Here is a 22,949-nt window from a genome sequence, read left to right as displayed (position 1 = left end):
CCCTGGTGCAGACAGGGCTTCAGCCACCAGCCCCCGCAATCCCCTTCCTCTCTCCTCTTGCTGCATCCTCTCCCAAACCCACAGGGTTGGGATCTATTCCATTTTCCTTCCAAAGCAGCTCCCTGCAGTGTTTTTTATCTGCCATGAAGCAGGTCAGGCTGCACCCAGGGATGTGTGATGATTTTGCTCTCTGTCTCCTGCAGCATTATGAGGTTCCTGGTCTCCAAGCGCAAGTTTAAGGAGAGCCTTCGGCCCTACGATGTGATGGACGTCATCGAGCAGTACTCAGCTGGGCACCTGGACATGCTCTCCCGGATTAAAAACCTTCAGGCCAGGCAAGAGACCCCTCTCTTTGCTTCATTTTCTACTGCATTTTGTTCACTGTGGAGGTATTTTCAGGAGAGACACTTCTCTTTGCAGCTACAGCTTATTCTTTTCCTTTTTAAGACAAATCCCCATGGAAGATGTCAGTGCTTATGGCTGGGACCCACAGGGATAAGCAGGTCTTTAGGGCAGGGACTGCCCTAAAACTCCCTTGCTGCCCATCTCAGGACATACAGAAATCATGGCTCATCCTCCTGCTTTATTTTGGGAACTTTTGGCAATATGGTATATCCCAATATGGGAATCTCCATGGTCCTCCTGGCAGGGTGCAAAGTTTTGGTGCCCCAGGGTTAAGGCTGATGTGGGTCACTTGGTACCTTTCTGGGAGTGAAATAAGCCAAAATTTGGTGTCCTGGCTCTGGCCCTGCTGCCACAGACATGGAGAGCAGTGAGGAGGCAGCAGCTCCCTCCCACCGTTGGGATGCTGAGCTGCTTCAGGAGGAATCCCTCCTCGGATGGCACAGTCTGCTGAAAATCCATGCAGATGGGAGTGTCTCATCCAAGCCCACCAACGTAGGTGGGGTTTAGCTGAGCTGCATTTCAGCTTCTGTGATCAGATTTTAGGGCAAGATGTACTCATTTTAATAGGAGAAGGAATGTGGAAAGGGAAAAATGGAACCGAGAAGGTTCCATGTTTTCCCTGTTTCTTCTGGAGGAAAAAAAAACCCTCAAACACAGAAGTTTGATTCCTTGTACAGAGGATCAAAGTTTAATCTTTCAGTCTGACCACTTTTCTCTCAGCCCTGATTGGAAAAGTAGACCCCAGGCCTCCAACAGCCCTGGTTGTGTTGGCTCAGCAGAAGTAGCTCCAGCTCTGCAGGGTTTGAAGGACACCCAGAACTGTGGCAGGGCTTGGCCATGGGCAATCTCCAGTCAAAAAAATACACCACTTGCTTTTACACTTGGAGAATGAAATTGCTTCCCTTGATGGCTGTGGCAGCCCAGCTTCCCCTAGAAGCCATTGAGGAAGTTTTCCTTTCATTTCAGACCCATTTAAGTCCCCAGTAGAGTCAGCAAATGTGAAGAAAAAAGAAGTGTTTGTGTATGCAAACAGCTGACATGAACCTCAGGACTGAAGTAGGAAAATTGTCTTGGGAAAAAGAGGAGTCTCTGTTCTGCCATGAATCTCTCAGAGACCATTTTAACTCTGCTATTTTTGATGTTCAAGACGCAGAGGTAACTTTCTCAGCCCTGCTGCACACTGTGCTTTTCCCAGAAGGAACATTCTCCCTTGCAATGGAGACCAAAATATCCTGGAGAATTTCCTCTCTGTGAGCCTCTCACTCCTGTTCTGAACAAATTCAGTGATCATGGATCCAAGATGTGTAGCTGAATATAGAGGGAGAAGAGGAGAGGGAAGGGATTGAGATTTCCTAACTTTAGTAACCTGAAACAAGAGGCCTTGAGGCCACCTCTGCAGTGAGTCCTGGGCATTGGGGTTGTCATCTCTGCTGGCTCCAGGAGGGATGCCTGAGTCCCCAGTACCCTGAGGGCTGTGTTAGATTGCCTCACCACCCATCCAGGTCTCCCCAGTCCTTCAGGGGCATGTGCTGCAAAGACAAAGCAGTTTGGTTGTCTACTTTTTTGGGGAGGTTGGGGTATGGAATTGCAGCTTTCAAAGACCAAACTGGATTCTCCTCTTAGCTGTAGGTCTGGGACTGTGAGGATGAGGCTCTGGGGCTGGACAAGGCCACCACCCATCCTCTCACAGGGAAGCCAGGAGGACCAGGGGCTGCTTCAAAAGCATGAAGCATCTGGATTTGGGATCCAGGCAGCTTCACTGGTTTCACTGTCCCCACAGAGCAGGAGATCAGTGGTGGTGATGGGAGCAGACCCCTTTGGGGCCACCCTTTGGGCACCAACAGGTCCCATGGCTGAGCACCTGCCCAGTACCACTGGAAGGGCCCACTGTAGACAAGGCCATGGCCAGTGTTGGCCCCTGCACCATTTGGTGGATCCCAGAGAGGGAGTCATGGGGCGCCTTGGAGAACAGATATTTTAGTGTCCCTTTCCTTCATCAATCAGAGCCCCATGTTCTGTCAGCCCAGCTCAGCAGGGCTGGCTCTGACCTCCCCTAGATAGGGCTGTGGTGGATTAAAGCTGCATCCAAGCACATTTCTGGGGTGTTTACATGTACTTTCCTCTTTAATCAGTAAAGCCTCTGTCACTGTGTCTGCAATGTGCTCTTTTCAGTGTTGTGTTCACATTGTCTCGTGTTCCATCCTGACACCTTGCCAACCATGGATGTCTCCCATTCATTGAGTTATCCAGCCCTGCAGCGTTCCTCGCCGACTCCCAGCAGCTCATGCTTCCCTGAACTAGCTGAGGATGTGTTCTCTAGCACTGGAACTGAAAGGAGGATGAATATATGTTGTTTCATATCCAGCCACCTCAATGGGATATTGCCACACATATGCAAATATATTCCAGAGGGTAAAACATGGTGCCTGTTGTATCTGGGGTGGGGGGAGCTCCTAATGATGATGCAGTGGTGCCTAAATCTCCAAATCTTGCCCTGAGGTGGGTAAGACTGGTTTTTCACCAACAACCAGGTGGTAGGCAAGAGCCTTCTGTTTCCAGCGGAATATATTTTCAATTTCTCTCTCTTTCTCTCCCTGTCCTTCTGTTTGCCAGTTGTTTCTTTCCGCGACTTTTCTCTGACCAACTTTTCTCTACGTGTTGCTTCATTATGCATTTTGCTGGTGTCTTTTTTCTTATTTACTTTGCCAGGATAGATATGATTGTGGGTCCCCCACCCCCTTCAACTCCCCGGCATAAGAAGTATCCAACCAAAGGACCCATGTATTCTTCCAAAGAGTCTCCCCAGTACTCGCCTAGGTTAGGATTCACCAAAATGCCGCTTTCTCCGGAATTTTTTTCATTTGCTTTATGTCAAACCCCTTTCATGCCAGTTATATGACGGCATTTCTCACTTAGCAGTGCAGCCTGCTAAATCATGGCTCACAAGGGTTTGCTGCTCTGGGTGTGCTCTGATTTGCCTTCAAGCCAGAGGGGAACGAAAAAGGGGATGTTCGTTCAGTCATCAATAACCATCGGTTCTTCAGCCAGCCTATTTCCTATTTTCAGTCTTCTTCGAGGTGTTAGAAAGCTAAATTGTATCTTTTTAAAAGATCTCATATTTTATGAGGCTGTCCTTAAACGTAGAAGGTGGAACATTTACCCACAAAGCCAATATAAAGTGAACAATCCACTTCCTAAAGGATGACACCATCCACACACAAGCAAAGGAGCCTCTGCAGCTCTTTAGACAAGGAAATGAGTTTATTTCAGTGGGCAAAGTAAGAATGAAGTGTTTTGTAGCTGATGAAAACAGTGATCTCTATTTCCTCCTGGTGCCACTCTGCTGACCATGGAGGAAAAAATTGTGTTAAAATACTACAACCATGGGACTCATATTCTGAAAAATAAGAAATCAATCTTGATTATCCAAGCAAAAGGAGCAGGAGTCAAACCCAGCCCTCAGTCACAGAGCGAGATAGTTCTCATTAAGTTCTCTCTCTAAGTAAAACCATATCTGAAGCTCATGCAATGAGGAATATATTCTCACAAAAATTCCCAACGGGCATTCTGAGGTCTGGGCAGTGAGGCCATGAGCTGGGCTGTATTTTCTCCTTGCACTGAGACCAGTAGAGCTCAAAGCAGGTGTAAATATTTGCCAGAAAGTAATTTTCCATGCAGAAATAGTAGGTGATTTTTAAATGCAGTAAGCTTAGCCTGAAATATTTTTTCCCTAAATATATTTGCCTCCCTAAGAGCTAATATGTGACAAATCTCTTGATTTTTATTTAAGCTGCTCTGAGTAATCTTCACTAGAGAAATGTAAGTAAAAAGAATATTGAAAGCTTACCTTTTCCCACTCAAACATTAAAAAAATTGAATTTTCTAGAAGCCCAAAGCTTTATGCTTGAAAAAAAAATGCTTTCAGAAAAGTAGTTTTTCCCATTCTTCCTCCCTGCCAAAAGAGGTCTTTGAAAACAAAATAACCTTGCTATCTGAAGAAACATTTATATTTAAATTTAAAAATACATATTCAAATCAATTTTGTTGCATTTAACCTTTAGGATGATATGTCCGACAAGCCTTCACTAAAAGCAAGATTTTCGTATGAAAACTTGTGCCTCACACACAGCAAAGGTGATAAATGGATCTGAGGGGAGGAGGCCTCAAAATGGAATATTTATTTAATTCAGTCCAAGACTGCTGCTGTATCAGCTTCATCCCCCCATCATTTATACAGTTTCTAATACTGATTTAAAAATCTTTGCACATGCCCACAGGGCTACTGGGATGTTTAAGACTTTTTTCGTAATTTCTCCTTTTTCCAATGATTTTTTTCATTTCCCCCTTAACAAGCTGTGCCTGCAAAAAGCAGTAGGATACAGAAGGCTGCTGAAATCTCTGATCCCACCCATGAAAGAGCATGTGCCACACTTAATTTTTGGCAGTTTCATCCTCCCACAGACACCAGCAGCACTTGTGAGATGCTCAGGGGGCTGATGGGTGGGAACCAGAGCTCTGAGCAGCCCCAAGCCCAGATCCAAAAACCCTGGGTCAGGCTCTGCTGCTGCCGTGGTCTTTGTCCTGTGAGGTCCCCATGGATGGCTCCAGCCTCTCCTTTTCAGTCTGCACCCCCTGTTTTAGCCAAATTCTGCCCAGAGAAACATCATGGGAGGGATGTCCCATGAGCTGTCTTCACCCTATGGATTGCTCAGTTCAGACAAAATCTTTCTGCAAGCAGCTCCCAGAAAAGTCAGGGGGATCCTGGTAGGTGCCCACAGCTGTGGTTTGGCTGGTGGTGTTTGCTCCATGATCTGCACACAGACAATTTGGATTAAATTCCCTTGATCAGCTGATTTAGCCTAGAATAGGTGCAATCTCAGCTGTAATTTTTAGAAAACAGTTGTTGATCTAAATTTGTCCAGAGCAAGTTTTATTGCCAAATGAAGGGGTAAGTAGCCAGTCCTGTGACATGGATGAAGGGGGTTTGGCTTCAATGCCTGGATTGTTTACAAAAATTTATAAGAGATAAAGGAAAAAAAAAGGAAAATACTTGACTATCTATTCCCAAACACTTCATTTTTATATCATTTGAGCCGTTTGACCTTTTGATGTCTGCTTCTGGCCCGAGGGTGACAAATTACACCTCTTTGCATGCACTGTTAGCATGAAGCATAATGAAGCATGAGAAAACCTGCACTGTGGCTGATGCAAGAATTTACATTTTTTTTGTACCATTAGAAAGAAGGAAAGACAGTAAAGTCCACTTTAAAGAGCAATCCCCTCTTCTCTCTCCCTCCCAAACTGAGGCCCAGCAGAGCCAACCAAGGACAGCAGATGGCACAGTTGGTTGTGCATCCTTAGAAATCTCTGAATCCTCTTCTGCCAGGAAAGGAAGAACTGGCTGGCTCTTCCAAAGCTTCAGCTGAATTCTTCCCTCTGCACATGTGTATTTGGCACAGCAAAATTGAGTGTTGAGAAGATACAAATCTCCCCATGGCCTGTAGTGTAGAAGTGGGGTGGGCCCCCCAGAAGATTCTTGGTCCTTTGTCATGCAGTAAGAACATAAATTATCCCGTTCTGCTTCCTAAAGTGGAGTATGTTCTTTCTTCTTCATCTTTTGAGCTTTGTTGCCCAAGTTTGGACAAAATCTCAAAATCTTGTAATGGCTAAAAGGACCTCCTGCTCTTGATGGTCCTCAGCTAGGTGCAGGTGAGGGAGCTCACAATGATTTCCTCTTTTCTCTTGTATCAGATAAGGCACAAATGAAATCTAGGCTTTGCTGAGGGTAGGAGCACTCTCCTGTGCTCCAGCTTGTGCCATGGGAAGAAAAGGGGTAGGAGACCTTGAGACTGGTTTCTCCCATAGAGAAAGAAGGACTTGGTTCACCTTCTCCCCTCCCTGCACTGAATCCACAGGCCCAGAGGTGCCCCCTGCACCACCCTTGGTGCTGCTCTGCCTCCAAGGAGGGATCTGGCTCTGCTTCCTCAGAGCTGTGGGAGACAACCACCCCAGGAGTCAGGGCTGTGCTCAGGTACAGACAAAAAGGGAATGAATCAAGCAGGAATTCTGGGCTCTGGTGTCAATTACATAATGGGAAAGGGCTTCTGAGTGCTTTATGGGTGAGCTCTGGGAAGGGCTTCAGCCCTGCTCCTAAATCCCAGCAGGTCTAAAGGCAAGTTGTGTCCTTGAAGGTGAGCAACAACTCAGTGCTCTTCTTAGTGATCACTCTAGCTGTGAATTGCCAGCTGGGCCCTGGAATGGGCCATGTGAGGGTCACTCACTGGGTAGCTCTTCTCTTCAGATATGAAAGACAGCAGAAGTCCTGCCTTGATTTCTGCAAGGTTAGAATTAGGGTTAGGATGCAATGTTGGGTTCTCCTCTCTGTGTCACAGTCTGTCCTGCCTCCCTGCTCCGCTCCACAGCTCCTGAGGGACGTCTCATTTCCATGAGGTGGACATATTTCACAGTGTCACTGTGGTGCTGGATGCGACAGGAGGACAGAGCACCCTGATTGTTCTCGGCCTTCTGCAATACACAATAACATTTAGACTTTGGGCCTCTTTAAACTCGCGTTCATTCTTTTACCAGTCTACTTGCTTGTGCATACAGGAGAGGAGTTCATACAGTGGCTGTACCACGCCTTGGCTTGTGATTCCCCACCAGGGTAGCCCGAGGTACCCAATTTAACAGCTCTTTGCTTACATGGTAACGACATTGTCCTAGGATTTCTTGTGCTGTCTGTCCTGTCAGTAACTGCATCCTTCGTGGGGAGTTCCTGTAAATGTCAGTGACTTCCTTCTCCCATTACAAGAGAGAAATAAGGCATGCATATTCCTCACACTTGTAATTCCAGCACTTGGTGCTTCTTGTACTCCTGTGCTTATATTGCTAAGCAAAGGATCAAACATGGCTTTTTAAGCAGAACAGAATTCTGTCACATCCCTGCCCAAATCAAGTAGCTTCTGGGATCAAAGCTAAACTCTGAAACAATTGTTGGCTTATATTTTCTGTCTTTGGTATGATGTGCTCATCCACTTCATCTCTTCGAGCCAGATCTGGTGCTATAAAGTGCTGTTGCTCTAATATAAGCTAAGGGAGGCACGCTGGTCCATTCCCACTGGTACCTGTCCCTCAGTGTCAACAGCCAACATCAGTATGAATTCCCTGTCCAATGTGAAGCAAACAGGTGGCTCTTGTGTTGGAAATAGCCTCACGTCTCATTCCTTTCCTTGGTTTTTGTTTGTTCATTTTCCCCTGTCTGTCTGTGTTCAGCTCCTTCCTTTTCCTCCTCCTGGTGCATGGACCCATGGCCCACACGGCAGAACTGTGTAAGAAGCATTTTGAGTTTTTGCTCAAGATTCCTCAACTTGGTTTCAGTCAGATTAATTAACCCTTCTTTCCCCCTGCCACCCTTACATTTGGTGCATTATGCAAGAGTAAAGTTTGCCCAGCACAGAATTAGTCCATAAACCTGGCTGCCATTAAGAAGTTAGTCCAAAAATTAGTTGCTCCCCAAACTTTGGAGGGATCAAGAAGCTCCACTGTTTTGCTCTCCAGAAATTTATATTTGATGTCTCTAATAAAATTGAATTCCAGATACCAAACTGGTTCTGCTCTCCTCCTTTCCCTGCCTATGGAGCTGTTAATCAACCCAGGTGTTTCCATACTGGGAATAAGGAAGTGCAAATGTGATATGTGTAAAGAAGCCAGTACCAAATTATGTGCCTGGTAACTTTTCCCAGCTGATTTGGCAGGAGCCTCCTCTGCTGCTCCCAGCTGGGAGCCCTGCTAATAAAAAACTGTAAATCTAGCAATAGAAGTGTGAACTGCATTGAGATGAAAACAGTTTGGGAATGTTTGGTGAGTTCTGGCCAAATTCAGCCTTGATGTAATTCCACTAAAACATTTATCACTGCACCTGTTTGTCTGGATCTTAGGACAAGCAGCTTATTTTCATGGACATGAGAATTACACATGGACATTTGCATGGAGGAGAGGAAACTGCTGCAAAGACTGAAAAAGATCCCATTGATATTTGCTAGACAGAAAACTTGATCTTCCCCCAAAACAATAATTTCTCAGCGCAAATAAGAAGTTAATCGATTTGGAAGGAAGCCAGTTAAAGAAATTCTTTGCAGTGGGTAAATTTACTGTGCATAATGTGCCAGGTTTTATCTGTATAAACAGAAATGGATAATTTCAAATTCTGCTAATACCGCTCTGAATTTTGCATCTGAATTAACACTTCAGTGCCACTGCGTGTCTGTGAGTAATTTGGAGTGTTAGCTGGGAGAGAGGCTGTTGCTTTGTCCCGTGGAGGCACAACAAGCAGCGCCCTCCTCACCTGCTGCCTCCAACTGACTCCAGGTCCTTTTCCGGGGGTGGGGGGATTTTCTGATCCCGGTAGAGTTGACCAGATTGTTGGGAGAGGATCCTCCATGACCGACAAGGATCGGACCAAAGGGCCGGCAGAAGGGGAGCTGCCCGAAGACCCCAGCATGATGGGCAGGCTTGGAAAAGTTGAAAAACAGGTATCTTGGGTCAGGAAGGGGTTCTTGTCAGAGGGCGTTGCATGCATTGTGTTGGTTTTTCCTTGGCTTTTTCCTTCAGTGGAATGTTACCTTTTAGTTAAAAAAAAAAAGGCGAGCCCTGAATACTTTAAAAAAGAAGCAAGGTGGATGTTATGAAAAGGCACTAAATGCCTTGGAAGCCTAAGTGCTGCTTTCAAACCAGGCACTTTGAGTCTAGTTTAGTGAGTTTGTCAAAAGCCTGCATTATTTTTGAAAACAGCACATTGGTTTCTTTGCCACCGCACTGGACACGTTTCAAATGAGTCCCTGAGCCTGGCTGCTGGAGCTGCTGGCCTTGCTGAAAATTTAAAATCTTCCTAGAGCATAAGGCTTAGAAATCCCAATGGCCTTCTGAGCTCAGACAGGTACAAAGTGAAGGAAGGAGCTGGTAGAAGCGAGAGTTCTCCAGCCTTTCTAGAACTTGGTGCCTGTCATAAAGATTAGAGGAGCACAAGGAAAATCCTGTAACAAGGGGGAGAATTAAACCCTTCAGAACAGGACACTTAAATATTCACTAAAAGTTTGAGATGCTGTGGGTCAGTGTAGGCAGAGGTGATCTATGAAGCCCAGCCCCACACTTGTGCCTGAATGGAAGTTACCCATACTCAGGATGTTAATGTGCCTCAGCCTGCATGTAGTGCTGGAACTGTGGTGTTTTTGCAGGTTCAGTCCATGGAGAAGAAGCTGGACTTCCTGGTGAACATCTACATGCAGCGGATGGGCATCCCACCAACGGAGACAGAGGCTTACTTTGGGTCCAAAGAACCAGACCCGGCCCCTCCCTACCACAGCCCTGAAGACAGCCGGGAGCACATCGACAAGAACGGCTGCATCATCAAGATCATCAGGTCCACCAGCTCCATGGGTCAGAAGAACTTCTCCGCCCCACCAGCCCCGAGCAACGCCTGCCCGCCCTCCACGTCGTGCCAGCGGCAGAGCCACGGCTCCTCTCCCATCGGGGACCCCGGCTCGCTGGTCCGGATCCCGCCTCCGCCCTCCCACGAGCGCTCCCTGTCCGCCTACAGCGGCGGGCACCGGGCGAGCAGCGCGGAGTACCTGAGGAACGAAGACATTACAACCAAACACCACGAGAGTGCCATGAGAGACAGCGACACGTCCATCTCCATCCCCTCGGTGGACCACGAGGAACTGGAGCGCTCTTTCAGCGGCTTTAGCATCTCCCAGTCCAAAGAGAATTTGGACATCCTTAACAACGGTTGCTATGCAGCCGTGGCCAAAATCAGACCCTACATTGCAGAAGGGGAGTCAGACACCGACTCTGACCTCTGCACACCCTGTGGTCCCCCCCCGAGGTCGGCCACGGGTGAGGGACCCTTCAGTGACATGGGCTGGTCAACCCCCCGGCAGTGAAGCCTCCCTGCAGCCGCCGAGCCGCGTCCCAGCGCGGGCAGCTGCCCGCTCCAGCTGCCCACGCGTCGAACTTCTCAAGGAGATTGACAGCTAAGGTTTTCCTCTTTCTAGGACACCCTTAGCTGGCAGATACTTTCTTGCAGCTTACTCTGGGGGGACAAGCAGGTCAGAGCCTGCACTTGTGGAAGAGGTCACGGTGAAGAGCGAACTGGAGCCGTGAAGTCCAGATTTCTTTCATACTCTCTTTCTAAGATCATAAGGTGAAACTTCCATGGCGCAGAGTAGGCAATTTGCATTTCTTGGGAATCCTCAGAAGTGCAGGGCAGGAATAAATCACCCAGCCTGGGCTTTTGTAGATCACATTAACTGGTGGCTGACAAGTGTTAGGTGGGAGTTGCTATGTCGTGGCAGGAGCTGATCTCACCTTTAGGTGTTTTGGAGTCACAGAGAGAATATGTGTCTGTTTCTGGCTTAGGTTTCAGGGCACGTGTAATAGTGAGGGGTTGTTACCCCATGGTTCCTCATTAGCTGTCAGGAAGGTGACATAATTCCAATATAATACATGGAAAATCCCTGGAGGAGAGGGATGGTGGCTGGGATATTTCCATGAGCAGCAGACGTGGCCTTAAGTGGGACTTGCTGAGGTACTGCTCTGAACCAGAGCAGTTTGGAAATGATCCCATCTTGGGAAAAACTCAGAAATATGAGCTTGAGTGCAAGAAGAGGGACAATCCAGAGGGCAGAGAAATGAGACAGAGAAGGAGGATGAGACACTATGGGGATGGATTTTTATATTTTTAACCATGTATTATATTTAATTATCTCTCCTTCTGCTGACAAGGGACTTGGGGTTGCTTTGAAAGCAAAGATGAACCAAAGGCAACACCTCTGGAGGGCTGCCATGATCCCAAGCCATTCTCGTGGCCAGCAGAGCTGTTGGGGAGGCACAGCCACCAGGCAAAGGGAGAGGGTGGACGTGCAGGATGCTGTGGTCCCTGCCTTGCTGTGAGTGAAGTGCTGAGCTCCACCCTCTGGAAGCCCTGTTGGTCAGAGTGGGCACTTTTCTTACAGTTTGCATTGTGCCTGAACACTTTATTGCACACACTATGCCCGTGAAAATCTTTGCTTTCTTCTTCTGCCCTGCCAAGAACCTCACCCCCACATTCTCGGGACATCCTTTGGTTTGTTTGGATCCCTCAAGCTGAGTTAAGAGGCTCTGCTTTCTTTCTTCATGGTCTTTCAGAAGCCTCTTGCCCGTGCTTGCCTGCAAGTTGTGCCAATCCCCGTCTGCTCCATTTCGTTGTGGAAGCACTTCCTCTTGGAAAGGTCATTGTGTCACTACCAGGAACCTCAGCAGCTCCTTCAGCTGGGGGAAGGCAAGGGAAAAAGTGATGCTCCAAGTTTCTTTTGGGACCAAAACAAAGCCACAAAGTGATGCTTTACATGGATAAGTTGGTGTAGGGGTTTTTATTTGCAAGGGCATGGATCAGGAGAAGTTTGGTTTGGGATCTGTTTCCAGGGCTGGGACACCATGGCTGGCATTGTGCCTCTGAACCTTGCTGTGCATCCACAGCCCAAATCCCACACGTGTTTTCTGCTGTGATTTCAAACCCTGTCTTTCGACATTTCCCCTGTGTCATATCAAGAGCCTGTTAAGGCTATTTAGGTGACAGCTTCATTTCTGTGTGGCCTTTGAGAGGTTGGACATTGATTTGCTTGGGGTGAAGGGAGACTCACAGCCTTTTTCTCTCCTCCTGTTTGCTTGAACAAACACAGCAGCCAGGGGAGACCCAGGATAATTTTGGCCTTAGGGAAGATGTGGGTGAAGTCTGACAACTCGCAGACAGGAAATAAAACCATTATTTTGCTAGTGCCCAGGGCCAGCACACAGGTCTTATAATGGAATGAGGAAGGGGGAAGTATCTTCACAACTTTTCCTGCCATTTTTCACCATTCAGGAGGGGAAAACCTTGTTCTTAGGGAGAAACTGGGCTTCCAGCCACGCTAGTTCCTTTCTTTCCCCTCTTGAACCATGTTTTTGTTAACTTCTGCAGTTTTTCCCTCTCTGTGCTCCAAAACTCCTCCTGGCTCCAGATTCCTTTGTGCAGAGTTAACGCAGCGATGCCCTTGACTTCCGCACAGTGACAACTTTAAATGCCAAATGGCTGTAAATTGTGCAGATTTGCCTCTGGTGTATTCCAAAATGAGATCCTTTCTGCTAGAACAAGAAGTGTCAGCAGGTCCTAAATCAAATGTGTGGCCTGGGCTTTCTACCGACCACAAGAATGGAAATTGCATTTGGTGAGGCAAAAATCGACATTGCTCCAGCCAGCTGCTCACTGCAGATTTTGTCCAAGTCGGAGATAAAAAAGATTTATTCTGTTATTTGTTTGCAATTACTTTTCAAGGCCTGCTAGAAATTTGGCACAGAGGTATGATATAGAGGCAGGAATGCCAGATGAGGATGAGGATGAGGATGATGCCATGCAGCCGTATTGCAGCACAGGTACATGACTGGTCTTCAGTGAGAGAATCACAGAATCATCCATTCACAGAACCACAGAATGGTTTGGGTAGAAAGGGACCTTAAAGCTCATCTTCAGGGGTTGTATAGGAAAAATTGAGTTTTTCCTCTTCAACTTCCTGCACGGGAATCTATAAAGATCTTTTGACTTGTACCTTGAAAAGTTGCTGGATTTGTCCCTTAACCAGTGATTGCAAAAAGCTGGTTTTATACACATTTCACACAGAATTCACATAGATGTTTTCTTTGAAGGTATGAGATCTATTTTTCTGTGGCATCATATCAAAGAAATTCTTGCACACCTCCATACACAACCATGCCATAAATCATCACTTCTCATTCACCCAGGCAAAACCCCATGGACTTTGGGGTTAACTTACACTAGAATTAGCTACAAATAATGCTCATCATTTCAATGAAATTATTTAAGCCTGCATATGACAGGACAATGACAGGTCCTGCTTGTTGCTTATTGACATAAATAATTTCATTCTTCTCCTAAATCACAGTCCAATACTGTGAAAAGTCTTCCCTTCTAATCACTCATCTTCCCCATGTCTGTACCACACATTCCTGGTGGCAGTCTCCTGCAAGAACCACCAGACTACAAGAAAATAAATCAGTTTTGGGTTGCTGATAAGGCAGTCCTGATGACAAAGACCTTTAAAAGGGTGGACAGGCAAACTTTGTCCCTCTGCTGAGCCTCTCTTGGGCTACTCTTTGCTTCCCTCTTTCTCCCAAATCTTACTCTGTATTTTTGGAGGACAGAAACAAGTTCTAGGCAATGCCAAGTGTGGACAGAGGACTCCAAAGAGAGTTGAAGATGTGAAAGCCAAATTTCCAGCAGACCATCTTGAACTGCTCCATGTCTGCCCATGCCCACACTGGGCTCTGTGCCCAAGCCTGGTTCCAGGTGTGTCTGTGCTGAATGTGAAGCCATGACCTTGGACCACAGCCTGAGCTTTGGTTTCCAAGAAATTTCTGTTTGGTTTTTTTTTCCCCATAATCTGGGTCTAGGTCTGGAAAGAAATCCTGCAATTGGCCCACACACAGGATGGAGCAAAGCCTGGGGCTGGGACATGAAATATTTGGGCCCTTCGGGTCCAAGTGTGATTTGAGGTGGTCTGAGGAGTTCTCTGCACAGGAGAAGTGGCTGGAGATGTTGCAAGGTGGCCTTTCGTAATGTGACCCCGAGACAGAGGAGCAGCCATAAGTCAAATTTCCCAATATTTGGGAAGGGACTTTAATGTTACTCAAGTGCAGATTTTGTATGTGAATTTCCTTGTTGACCCATTTTCTTAACAACAATTTTTAAAGCAAAAAATGTCAAGGAGCTTACCAAAACCAAACCTCTCACCCAGCTCAGAAAGCCATTCTATTTCTTTAGACAATGTGATAGATCAGATTTTCTAAAAATGCATTTTGTTTCAAATGATGCTTATTAGGTCCAAATAAATTTTGCAGGGTCATTGCTATTTATTGATAAATAGGTATATTTTTACATTTTTATTGATTTTTAAAATTTTAAATTATGCAAATTTTTAGAAAAAGTTTGTATAATCTACCTGAGAACCCAGAGCATCACCTCAGAAACAAATGCTCCCCTTACAGATAATTGCCCAAAAGAAAAGAAAAACACCTTCACTCATACTTTTCCCAAGAGGGAGCCACTGGAAACCTCATTTTCCTGATATCCACAGACCACCATGGTCACAGCAACATTATTGCTAAGACTAAAATGTAAGTATTAAAAGAGAAACTGAAATTCCTAAGGCATTTACCCAAAGTTGTCCCATACTAAGACCCTTAGCAGTGAGTATTTTATTGGGAATGTTAAAAAGCCCAGGAGCAGGATAAGGATTTCTGTTTCTCCATCATGTGAATGCTCAGGGTGAGTGAACCCTGAGCATCCAACATTTTCTTCCCAACCCACAGCTGCACGTCCACATCCTCTCCATCCTCTTCTGTTCTCATCAGCTTCCTTTTCCTGAGCCACAAACAAGGAAATCAGATACAAAAGCTCCTTCAGCTGCAGGTAGCATTGAGGAGAAGGCTGTGGGGAGGGCTGAGGGCAGCAGCCCCTCCGAGCCCTGCAGGGTCACTGCTGCTCAGAGGTGTGAAAGCAAACCCTTGCTTTTAGCACACAAACACCCCGACTTTTCTGCCTCACAGAGCAGAACCTGCTCCGTGCAGGGGTGTGGGTTCACTGGTTTTTTTAACATTAGGGTGGGTTTTTAATAATAAGGATAATAATACTGCATAGGAATCTTCTTTAGTATATCTTAGTGTTTGATGCCCCAGTGACACAATACTGCTTGCCTTACCTTAGTGTCTAGAGGGAGAGGGATCACACACCTTTTGATACACTATTAATCACGCTTTCAATTTAGGTAGCAGCGGGAACCTTTTTAACTTATGAATGTGCTTTCTGGACTATCTCACTGACTGTACTCTCAATTTTTGCCTGCTACTGCATGCAGCCTGAGATGAGTAGACAGCAATATGCTCCAGCTGTATCTGCACTCCCAGATTGCTGTAGTACCTGACAAGGTGAACATTGCCAAAAGCATCACCCTGGGGAGAGGCTGTGCTCCCAGGGAGCCACCTGGCAGGGTGCTGCGGTGCTTCTGTAGGTAACACTGATATACCAAGTGTCTTTCATGCTGCAACTGGTCATCACCCCATCCCTCTGATACAGCATGCACAGATTCCATTTCTACTGCTTGTGACTACGGGGTAAAAAAAACCAACATGTTTGTACCTGTGGTTCCTTCAAATGTGTAAATGGGGAGGAGAAAATATGAGTTGTATTTGGCTGTGTGTCACAACCTCCTTTCCATCTGGATGCCTCTGAAAAAGTGCATCCCAGATAGCCCTTGCTGCGGGTTTGGAGGAGCAGGCAGTGCCAAGGATGGAGGCCTGGTCTTCATTTCAAAGATGCCATTTGAACCCACATGTGTGGGACCTGCCATATGTCTGGTTTGATTCCCATGGGATTTTCTCACCTGCATCCAGCCTGGGGTGCCGTGTGCTTTTGTGCCTGCAGCACAGCCCGAGGTGCAGGGGAGAAGGTGACTTCCAAACCTTGGAATCCACTCTTTGGAAATTCCACCCACCCTTCTCTACAGCCTTGGTGGTCTCAGACACCCTGGAACTGTGCCATAACCATTCCTCATGGAAGCATCTCTCACTCTCCTTACAGAGTGGCACTGAGCTACATTTTCATCTCCATAAACATTTTGCCAGTGTTCTCCCCACTGCAATACCAGGCTGCCATGAGGCCTTCAGGGTTTGCCCATCTTGCTGGTGTTTGCAGTCTCTCCTATCTCTTGGCACTGCTGCCATGACAGAGTTTGACCCCATATCCTCCCCTTCCTTGCCCAGACTATTTACCAGGGAAGCTGTAATTCCAGAACTCTGCTCTGAGACTTGGCCTGGCATCACCAGATGCACCAGAGAGCCTTTGTGTTTTGTTAACATGACAGTTTTGCTTTTTATTGGCCATTTATTTGCTTCCTCATTGAGCCACCATGGCCTCAACACATCCCTGGTTGTTCTGCTGGAGCTTTTCCATACAGGGATGGGGTTTGTGCTGTCTCTCTGTGCCCTGTGAGGGTTTGTCCCCATGGCTTTAGCTGATTAAAGTGAAACAGGGATGAGGTCTGGCTCAGGTTTTCTTGTCCAGGTGAACATCTCTGAGGAGAGCTCACAGGCTCTACCAGTGGGGATGGTTTTGCTCCCTGAAGCCAGAGCTGTTTTCAAGACCCTTGTCCCCTTTGGCAACCCACAGATGTGGCTGTGCATGGCAGGCTCCAGCTCAGTCATGGAGAGAGCTGGAAAGCAGCTGGTCCAAGCTGTGCTGTTCCCAAAGCTGCCAATGAACCTGGAAGCACTTTGCCCTCTCCTAATTCCTGTAAATACAGCTGCAGGTGGATTGTTCAAGCAGCATCTGTTTGCCTGGTTCTGAGAAACCGCAAGGCTTTCCAAAGCTCAGTGCCAAGCCCAGGCTGGATTTCACCTGCAGCTATGCCTATAATTTTAGGGCAGGGTTAATGATTTCAGGTAGAAGCCATGCCAGAGCCTCCAGTTTGGATGGTTCTGACCCCAAAACAAGGCTGAATGTCACACTGCCAGCAAAGCCTCTGCGGGAATTTCAGCTCCATTTGACACTGATGACTGTGGACGTGGAGAGATGCTCTTTTCTTCCCACTCCACACAAGAAAAGCTCAGCACAAGCCTTGCAAGCCGCGATGGGAAAATACCTCCTTATTTTAACATGCCATGGGCACCTCCCTTTAGAGCAGCAGCAGCATTTCACAGTAATTGCTTAAACTTGACCAACACAGTGGCCATGATCCAGTGTTTTCCATATGCAGTGATGCTCATGAAAAGGATTGATCACAGGTGTGGATGTGGTTCTTTAGCCTCTCCACAGACAGCACGTTCAGCCTTGCTGAGAACCTGAGGACAAGTCATCAAGGCTGGTGACAGGTCTCTCTGTCCTGCCTGCTTATTCACACTAGTCCAGCATCTTCCCTGGAGCTGGAATTACCCCATGCTCCTGTCAGCAGACAGGATGGAGACCTTTCTTTGTTGGTTACTCTTCCCTCCCCCCAAAACTCTAAAATTTGACATCTCTTCACTTTTTCTCAAAAAATTCACGCACAGTGTAGAGTACCTGAGACTTTCAGGAACACCAAGGCAAAAGAAGATATAGTTGATAAATGACATAGATTTTGTTATTTTAAATCAAGAGCAGGTTTTAAGCATAGCTGCAGTTGCTGCGTGGTGTATCAAATGCTTTAGGAGATTCAAGAAATTATTCTTATAAATGTTTTATTCTTTTATCAGTAATTCATATAGGTGGGTGCCACTGTTCTTATACAGAAACAACACTCCACACACTAAAACTATATTCCTGTTTCTTCAGTATAGACACTGTATTTATGAAATTTATCTTGCTTGGTGTCACTTTGGCACATTATCCACATGTACTGCACACAGATTGCACATTACATGCCACGTGCTGATCGGTATCTCTACATGTAATCAACCTATGTGCATTGAACAGACACCAAAGTGTCACCTGCCTGGTTTGTCATGTGACTCAACATAACTGGGAAAAGGGAAAAAATGAACATCCTGTTTTGTTAAGAAATTCACTGCATTTGAATGCTTCTTTAAACAGATTTTATCAGTAAGCTAAAATAGGAGATTGCCTCTGTGATGTTAATTAAAAAAATACCTGAACAAAACGAACACACACAGCCCATAATACTTAACAGCTACTGTATTCCTATATATTCTTCATTGCTATTCATCTGAACTGTAAATTCTGTACAGATTGAATGAAGCTCACAGTTTATCTTTGTCATAACCTGCAGGATAAAAGGACAACACAACTTTGGCTGCAGAAGCGTGTGCATGTGGTTTGAGTACATGCACCACGTGTGGCTGTGTGTGCATGTGGGTATGAACACGTGTGCACACGTGTTCTTTATCAAAACAGACAAAGCTGCATCTGAGATGCACAGGGGGGAAGAAAAGTTCTGGTTTGGAGGTGAGACAGTGGGTAAAATAAAACCAAATTACTTTTTCAATAATTTGTCTCAGTCAAAAAGGAAGATTTGCAGAGGGGATTGGCGTGTGACTGCCATCCCAAGGAGAAACCCCACTTCTGAAGGCAGCACAGCTCATGCAGCAGAGCGATGCAGTTCTTTGAGTGATAATTTCTTTGGCTTCCTTCCAAACAAACAAATATAATAGAGTGGCCAGTGCCAACTTCAAGTCCAAAAAGCCCATTCCTAAGATGTGTGGCCAAGCAGTTGTCCTGTGCCTTTGGAGATCCAAGGGCAAAGTCTTTATGTGCTGTGCCAGGGTGTCCCACGGCAGCGGCGCTGACTGAGGGCAGTGCCAGGGTCTCCCACAAACCTACTGCCCAAGCAGAGGATCCCAGTGCCCCATGGGTCTTACCTTTGCCTATATTTAAAAAGCCCTTAGGTAAGACATGTTTAAGAAAAGAAACATTAAAAGCCCATCTTTGATCTTAGAGTTATGGAAGAAAGGACCATGTTATAACCAATAAATCTCATTTTCCGAGCAGGTCAGCCCACAGATTTCAATAGCCCCTATACAGAGATTTCACCAGCCTCACCAAATGAATCATCCTCTAGGACTGAGCTTTGCCAATACTTTCACAGATACAAGATTTATATTGGGTAGAGCTTAGCCTTCAGTCTTTAATCTAAATAAACAAAGGCATGAAGAGGCAACTTTTCTGATTTAATACTGCTGGATGCCTTGAATAAATAGTAATCAAATTTTTGCATTGGCCTGAAATTCATCTCTGGGTCCAAAGTTCTCAGCTGTAAGAGCTGCTTCAGCCCTGAACAGGTTACTGAGCAGAGGGTACATCCATTGCTGGAGTGTGTTGCCGCTTCCCTGAGATACCTTGACACTCCCATGGTTTATAACAGCACCTGGCTCATTTGGCCTTAGCTGGGCTAAAAATGGTTCACGTTTTTGTCCTGACAGTGAGAGCTGAGAGGTGAATTTCCCGCCGGGAGGATCATGGGGCCGCACGCCCTCGAATCCCGCGCGGGAGGCGCCGGGGCTGGGCTGAGCCGGGAAGTTCGGTTGTCCTTTAGAAAGCAAAGACAGCTGCTGCTTTGCTTCCTTTCATTTGCTCTGTTGCCTTGGCTTTCTTGCACTTTCGTTTCATCTCCAAAGAATCTCTCATAATGCCTTTGGTACTTATGTACAATTTGAAAACATTTTGTATGTATGGAATGAGACACACTTTTCTCTTGTAAAATAGCAATCGGATTTTCTTTTCTCTCTTCTTCTTTTTTTTTTTCCTTTATTTTTCTGTTGGTGAATGTGTAATTTCCTCTGTACATTTCAATCATGACTTTGTGCAATGTACATTTTATAGGGACAGGTGCCAAGGGAAGGACCTGTAGTTTTCCTAAGGGACTGGCTAGAAGCTGACAGTCATACATGGTTTTACATGAGCACCGTGGAAAAGCAACGTAGCCCAGACTTTTACACTGAAGCACTGAGCGTGGGTCAGCTTGTACCTTCACAGGAATGACTGTGGCAGCTGCAAAACTCCTTTATGTGTGGTGTGAAAACCAACAGCGACGGTTGCAACTGGAAGGGAAATTGAGGAAAATTAAATAATCACAATCATTAATTTAAGCCTCGAAGCATCAGAATGGAAAATTTGCATTCAGTAAAAATACCAGAGATTTAACCTTCATGAGATGAAATACACATTTATTTTTCTTTGCACTTCTTCTGCTCTCTTTGTTTCTTTATTTATGGGGATTTCTTGGTACTTTGGGGATGTATTTAATGGCTGATGAAGAGAAGAGAAATGGGGACCTGACTTCCTGACATTAAACCTCCACACATTTTCATTTCCAATGTTGGAATATATTTTTCTTTCTCCTGTATAAAATCAAGCTCATAAATCTCAGATGCCCTTAATTACAAGGACACTGCCCTTCAGAGTCCTTTAACAATATTGACTCTCTTAAGGTTCAACATCAACCACATCCTGGCAGATAAAAGATGGTTACTGAAGCCTTTCACCCCCGTGCCAACTCCTTATCACCCTGCTAAAAATGGAGGTTGGTGTCGTTGAGGTTCAGAGCCAAGAAATGGCACTGGCAAGGGAGTTACCCATGAGTGACTTTGCTTACCAGGCATCAGCCTTAAATCAAAAGAATTGGATTTTGGAGCACTGTCTAGGAGTGAAGTGAATTGACTGACAATATTTCCTGTAGTGATCTTGGCTGAAAAAAACAGCAGTTCCATTTTGTAAGTGAAAAGGAAAAAGTAAAATCCCTTCCTCCATGCTGATATTTTTTCCCAGAATGATGTAGCATGAGAATCTGGATGATTCAGGGCCTGGGTTTTAGAAAGCCTGCCAGTCATCTGGGCAAGGCAGTGACAGAGGCTTGGCAGAATGAACAGCGTGCCCAGGCACAGCAGCCCCTGCTTGTGCCAGAGCCCTTGGCTGGGAGCCTTCAGCAGCTCCATCCTCCCCAGAGCTATTAGAGAAGTCCAGGTGTGAGCATTTCCCAATGGATACAGCGCTCTGAGTGGGCTTCAACAGCATCATTATATTTTATCTCATTAGGTTTCACACCACTGAGATAAACAGGAAAATTCTCAGCTTGCTGAGGCACATTCCCCAGTTGTCTGCACAGGATTATGAGCTGCATCCAAACACTGTCCTGCTGCATCCCACAGGGATTCTGGAGGAGCCAGACGTGGCACCTGCTGTGCCAGAGCAGAGCTGCCAAGCAGACCTGCAGCCTTTTCTCACATTTGCCAAGCCAAGAGAGGAGACCAGCAGGAGGAGGCATTGCTTTTCCTTGGGTATTGGCCTCCTGATAGTTTGGAAAAATCAAGAAGGCCCTTTCCCTGCAGCAGAAGTAAATATTGGAGTTTTAGGAAAAAAAATTATATAAATAGAAGCTATTTATATTCCTTAGGAGAGCAGTTGCCATCATAGGAACACATCTACCTGTCTCCTCACAGATAAAACTCCTCAAGGCAAACTGATTTTTACTCAAACTATTTGCCCTCAGTGTTGTTCAGCTCTTGGCCCATCAGGATATTCAGAGCTGGGCCCCAGGGAACTGTGACAACAACCTTCAGCAACTCAGCAATGATCCCCTGAAACTTCACAGCCCCCTGACTCTAACTAAACCTCAGAATTTAAGTAAAAGTGGTTTTTCCAAATTAGCACAGTTATTTGAAATTGTATATGCAGTGAGAGAATTCTGCAGGATGAACTCATTGCCAAAAGTTCTGCTGTGCTCTGCTCCTAAGCAGAATCCCAGTCTGGGTTTTTGGTTTTTGGTTTGGTTTTTTTTTTTTTTTTTTTTTTTTTTTTTTTTTGTTTTTTTTTTTTTGTTTGTTTTGTTTTTTTTGTTTTTGTTTTTTTTTTGCCTTGTTTGCTGATTAATTAAAACATTTACTCTCCTTGAAAATTAAAGGAACATTTCTTCCTTATTCACTGGAGGGGTAAGCAGGTGTTGCAAGATTAAGAAGCAGTTTGTAAAACCTTAGTCCTACATTTGGGCACTGTGTTTGAGACACCCAAAGCTGACACTTCTCAGTCCAAGGTGAAAAAAAGCCAACCCCAGCTTTTGATCCTAATAACACCTGACTCCAGCATTTTGATTTCAAGCTCAGGGTGGGCAGAAACCTTTTGCCTTTAGGAAGCTGTGCAATAACTCAGTGGCAGAATGGTGAATGAAATCTCTCTGATCCATTAAATGCTACTCCAGCTCTGCTCTGGGGTATAATTTACCCTTATTACTTTCTTGGCAGCTGTTTCCTGTTTCCTGATGAAACCCTGTTTCCATCAATAGTAATTTAATGGTGGTTTTGGGCATAAAGTGTCTTTCTGGAAAGAGAAGCCATTTTCAGCAAGGTGGTCACTCTCTTTACATAAGGAAGTTAATAATACATAGTTAAAGAGAAAGGCAGACAGAAATTGAAGTGGAAGGAAAAGGGAATGGGACTCACTTTAAAAGATTATGTAATGTGGCATGAATAAGGGATTCAGTGAATAATGGAACATGAGACTTTTCATACAAAACTTCGCGAGCAAATATTTTATCTCCTTGCCCTTGAAGGACTGTTAGCATGAGACGAGTCAGAGATGGAAGGACAAGGTTTTGGACACACCTAAAAAGCTGATAAGATTGCTCTTCACACCATGGTTGTTAAATAAAACAAACAAATGTCCCTGAGCTCCTCTTTCCACTTTGGATTTCAGAGATTTCTTAGCTTCAGTTGAGCCAGTCCCAGACATTCCCCCATCACCAGACCTATAAATTACACATTTCCCAATGATGTATTGAGCAAGTGTTCTAAGAGGCACTGACACACTTTGTCTCTCCAACTTTCTAGTATCAAAAATGAGTGGAAATCCTTGCTGTTTCTTTTTCTCCCTCTGTCACTGGTCAGCACCGATGTGAGGGTTTTGTTATACTGGCACGTCTTTCATTTTTGTGGCTTTCTGCTCCGTTCCTTTGTGAGCACAAAAGCAGTGCATG

At 45.6% G+C, this 22,949-nt stretch overlaps 1 protein-coding gene across 10 annotated transcripts in view; it reads left to right on the top strand.

Annotated features, from left to right (window-relative positions):
• KCNQ2 (potassium voltage-gated channel subfamily Q member 2) overlaps positions 1-20,167 on the top strand; it is a 73,807-nt gene extending 53,640 nt beyond the window's left edge. For 8 of the 10 annotated variants that reach the window (XM_030963104.1, XM_030963103.1, XM_030963106.1 and 5 more), the window contains 3 exons: positions 204-335; positions 8,813-8,936; positions 9,639-20,167. In XM_030963104.1, coding sequence (XP_030818964.1) covers positions 204-335; positions 8,813-8,936; positions 9,639-10,346 — 964 coding nt within the window. In that variant the 3' untranslated portion in view covers positions 10,347-20,167. Of the gene's footprint in view, positions 1-203; positions 356-615; positions 658-3,114; positions 3,223-8,772; positions 8,937-9,638 lie in introns of all 10 variants that reach the window. The other 2 variants (XM_030963110.1, XM_030963111.1) reach the window with 2 other exon arrangements.
• The last annotated feature ends 2,782 nt before the right edge of the window (positions 20,168-22,949 follow it).

The sequence above is a fragment of the Camarhynchus parvulus genome, chromosome 20 (genome assembly GCF_901933205.1).
Source record: "Camarhynchus parvulus chromosome 20, STF_HiC, whole genome shotgun sequence".
Lineage (NCBI taxonomy): Eukaryota > Metazoa > Chordata > Aves > Passeriformes > Thraupidae > Camarhynchus > Camarhynchus parvulus.
This window is presented reverse-complemented; position numbering and strand designations above follow the sequence as displayed.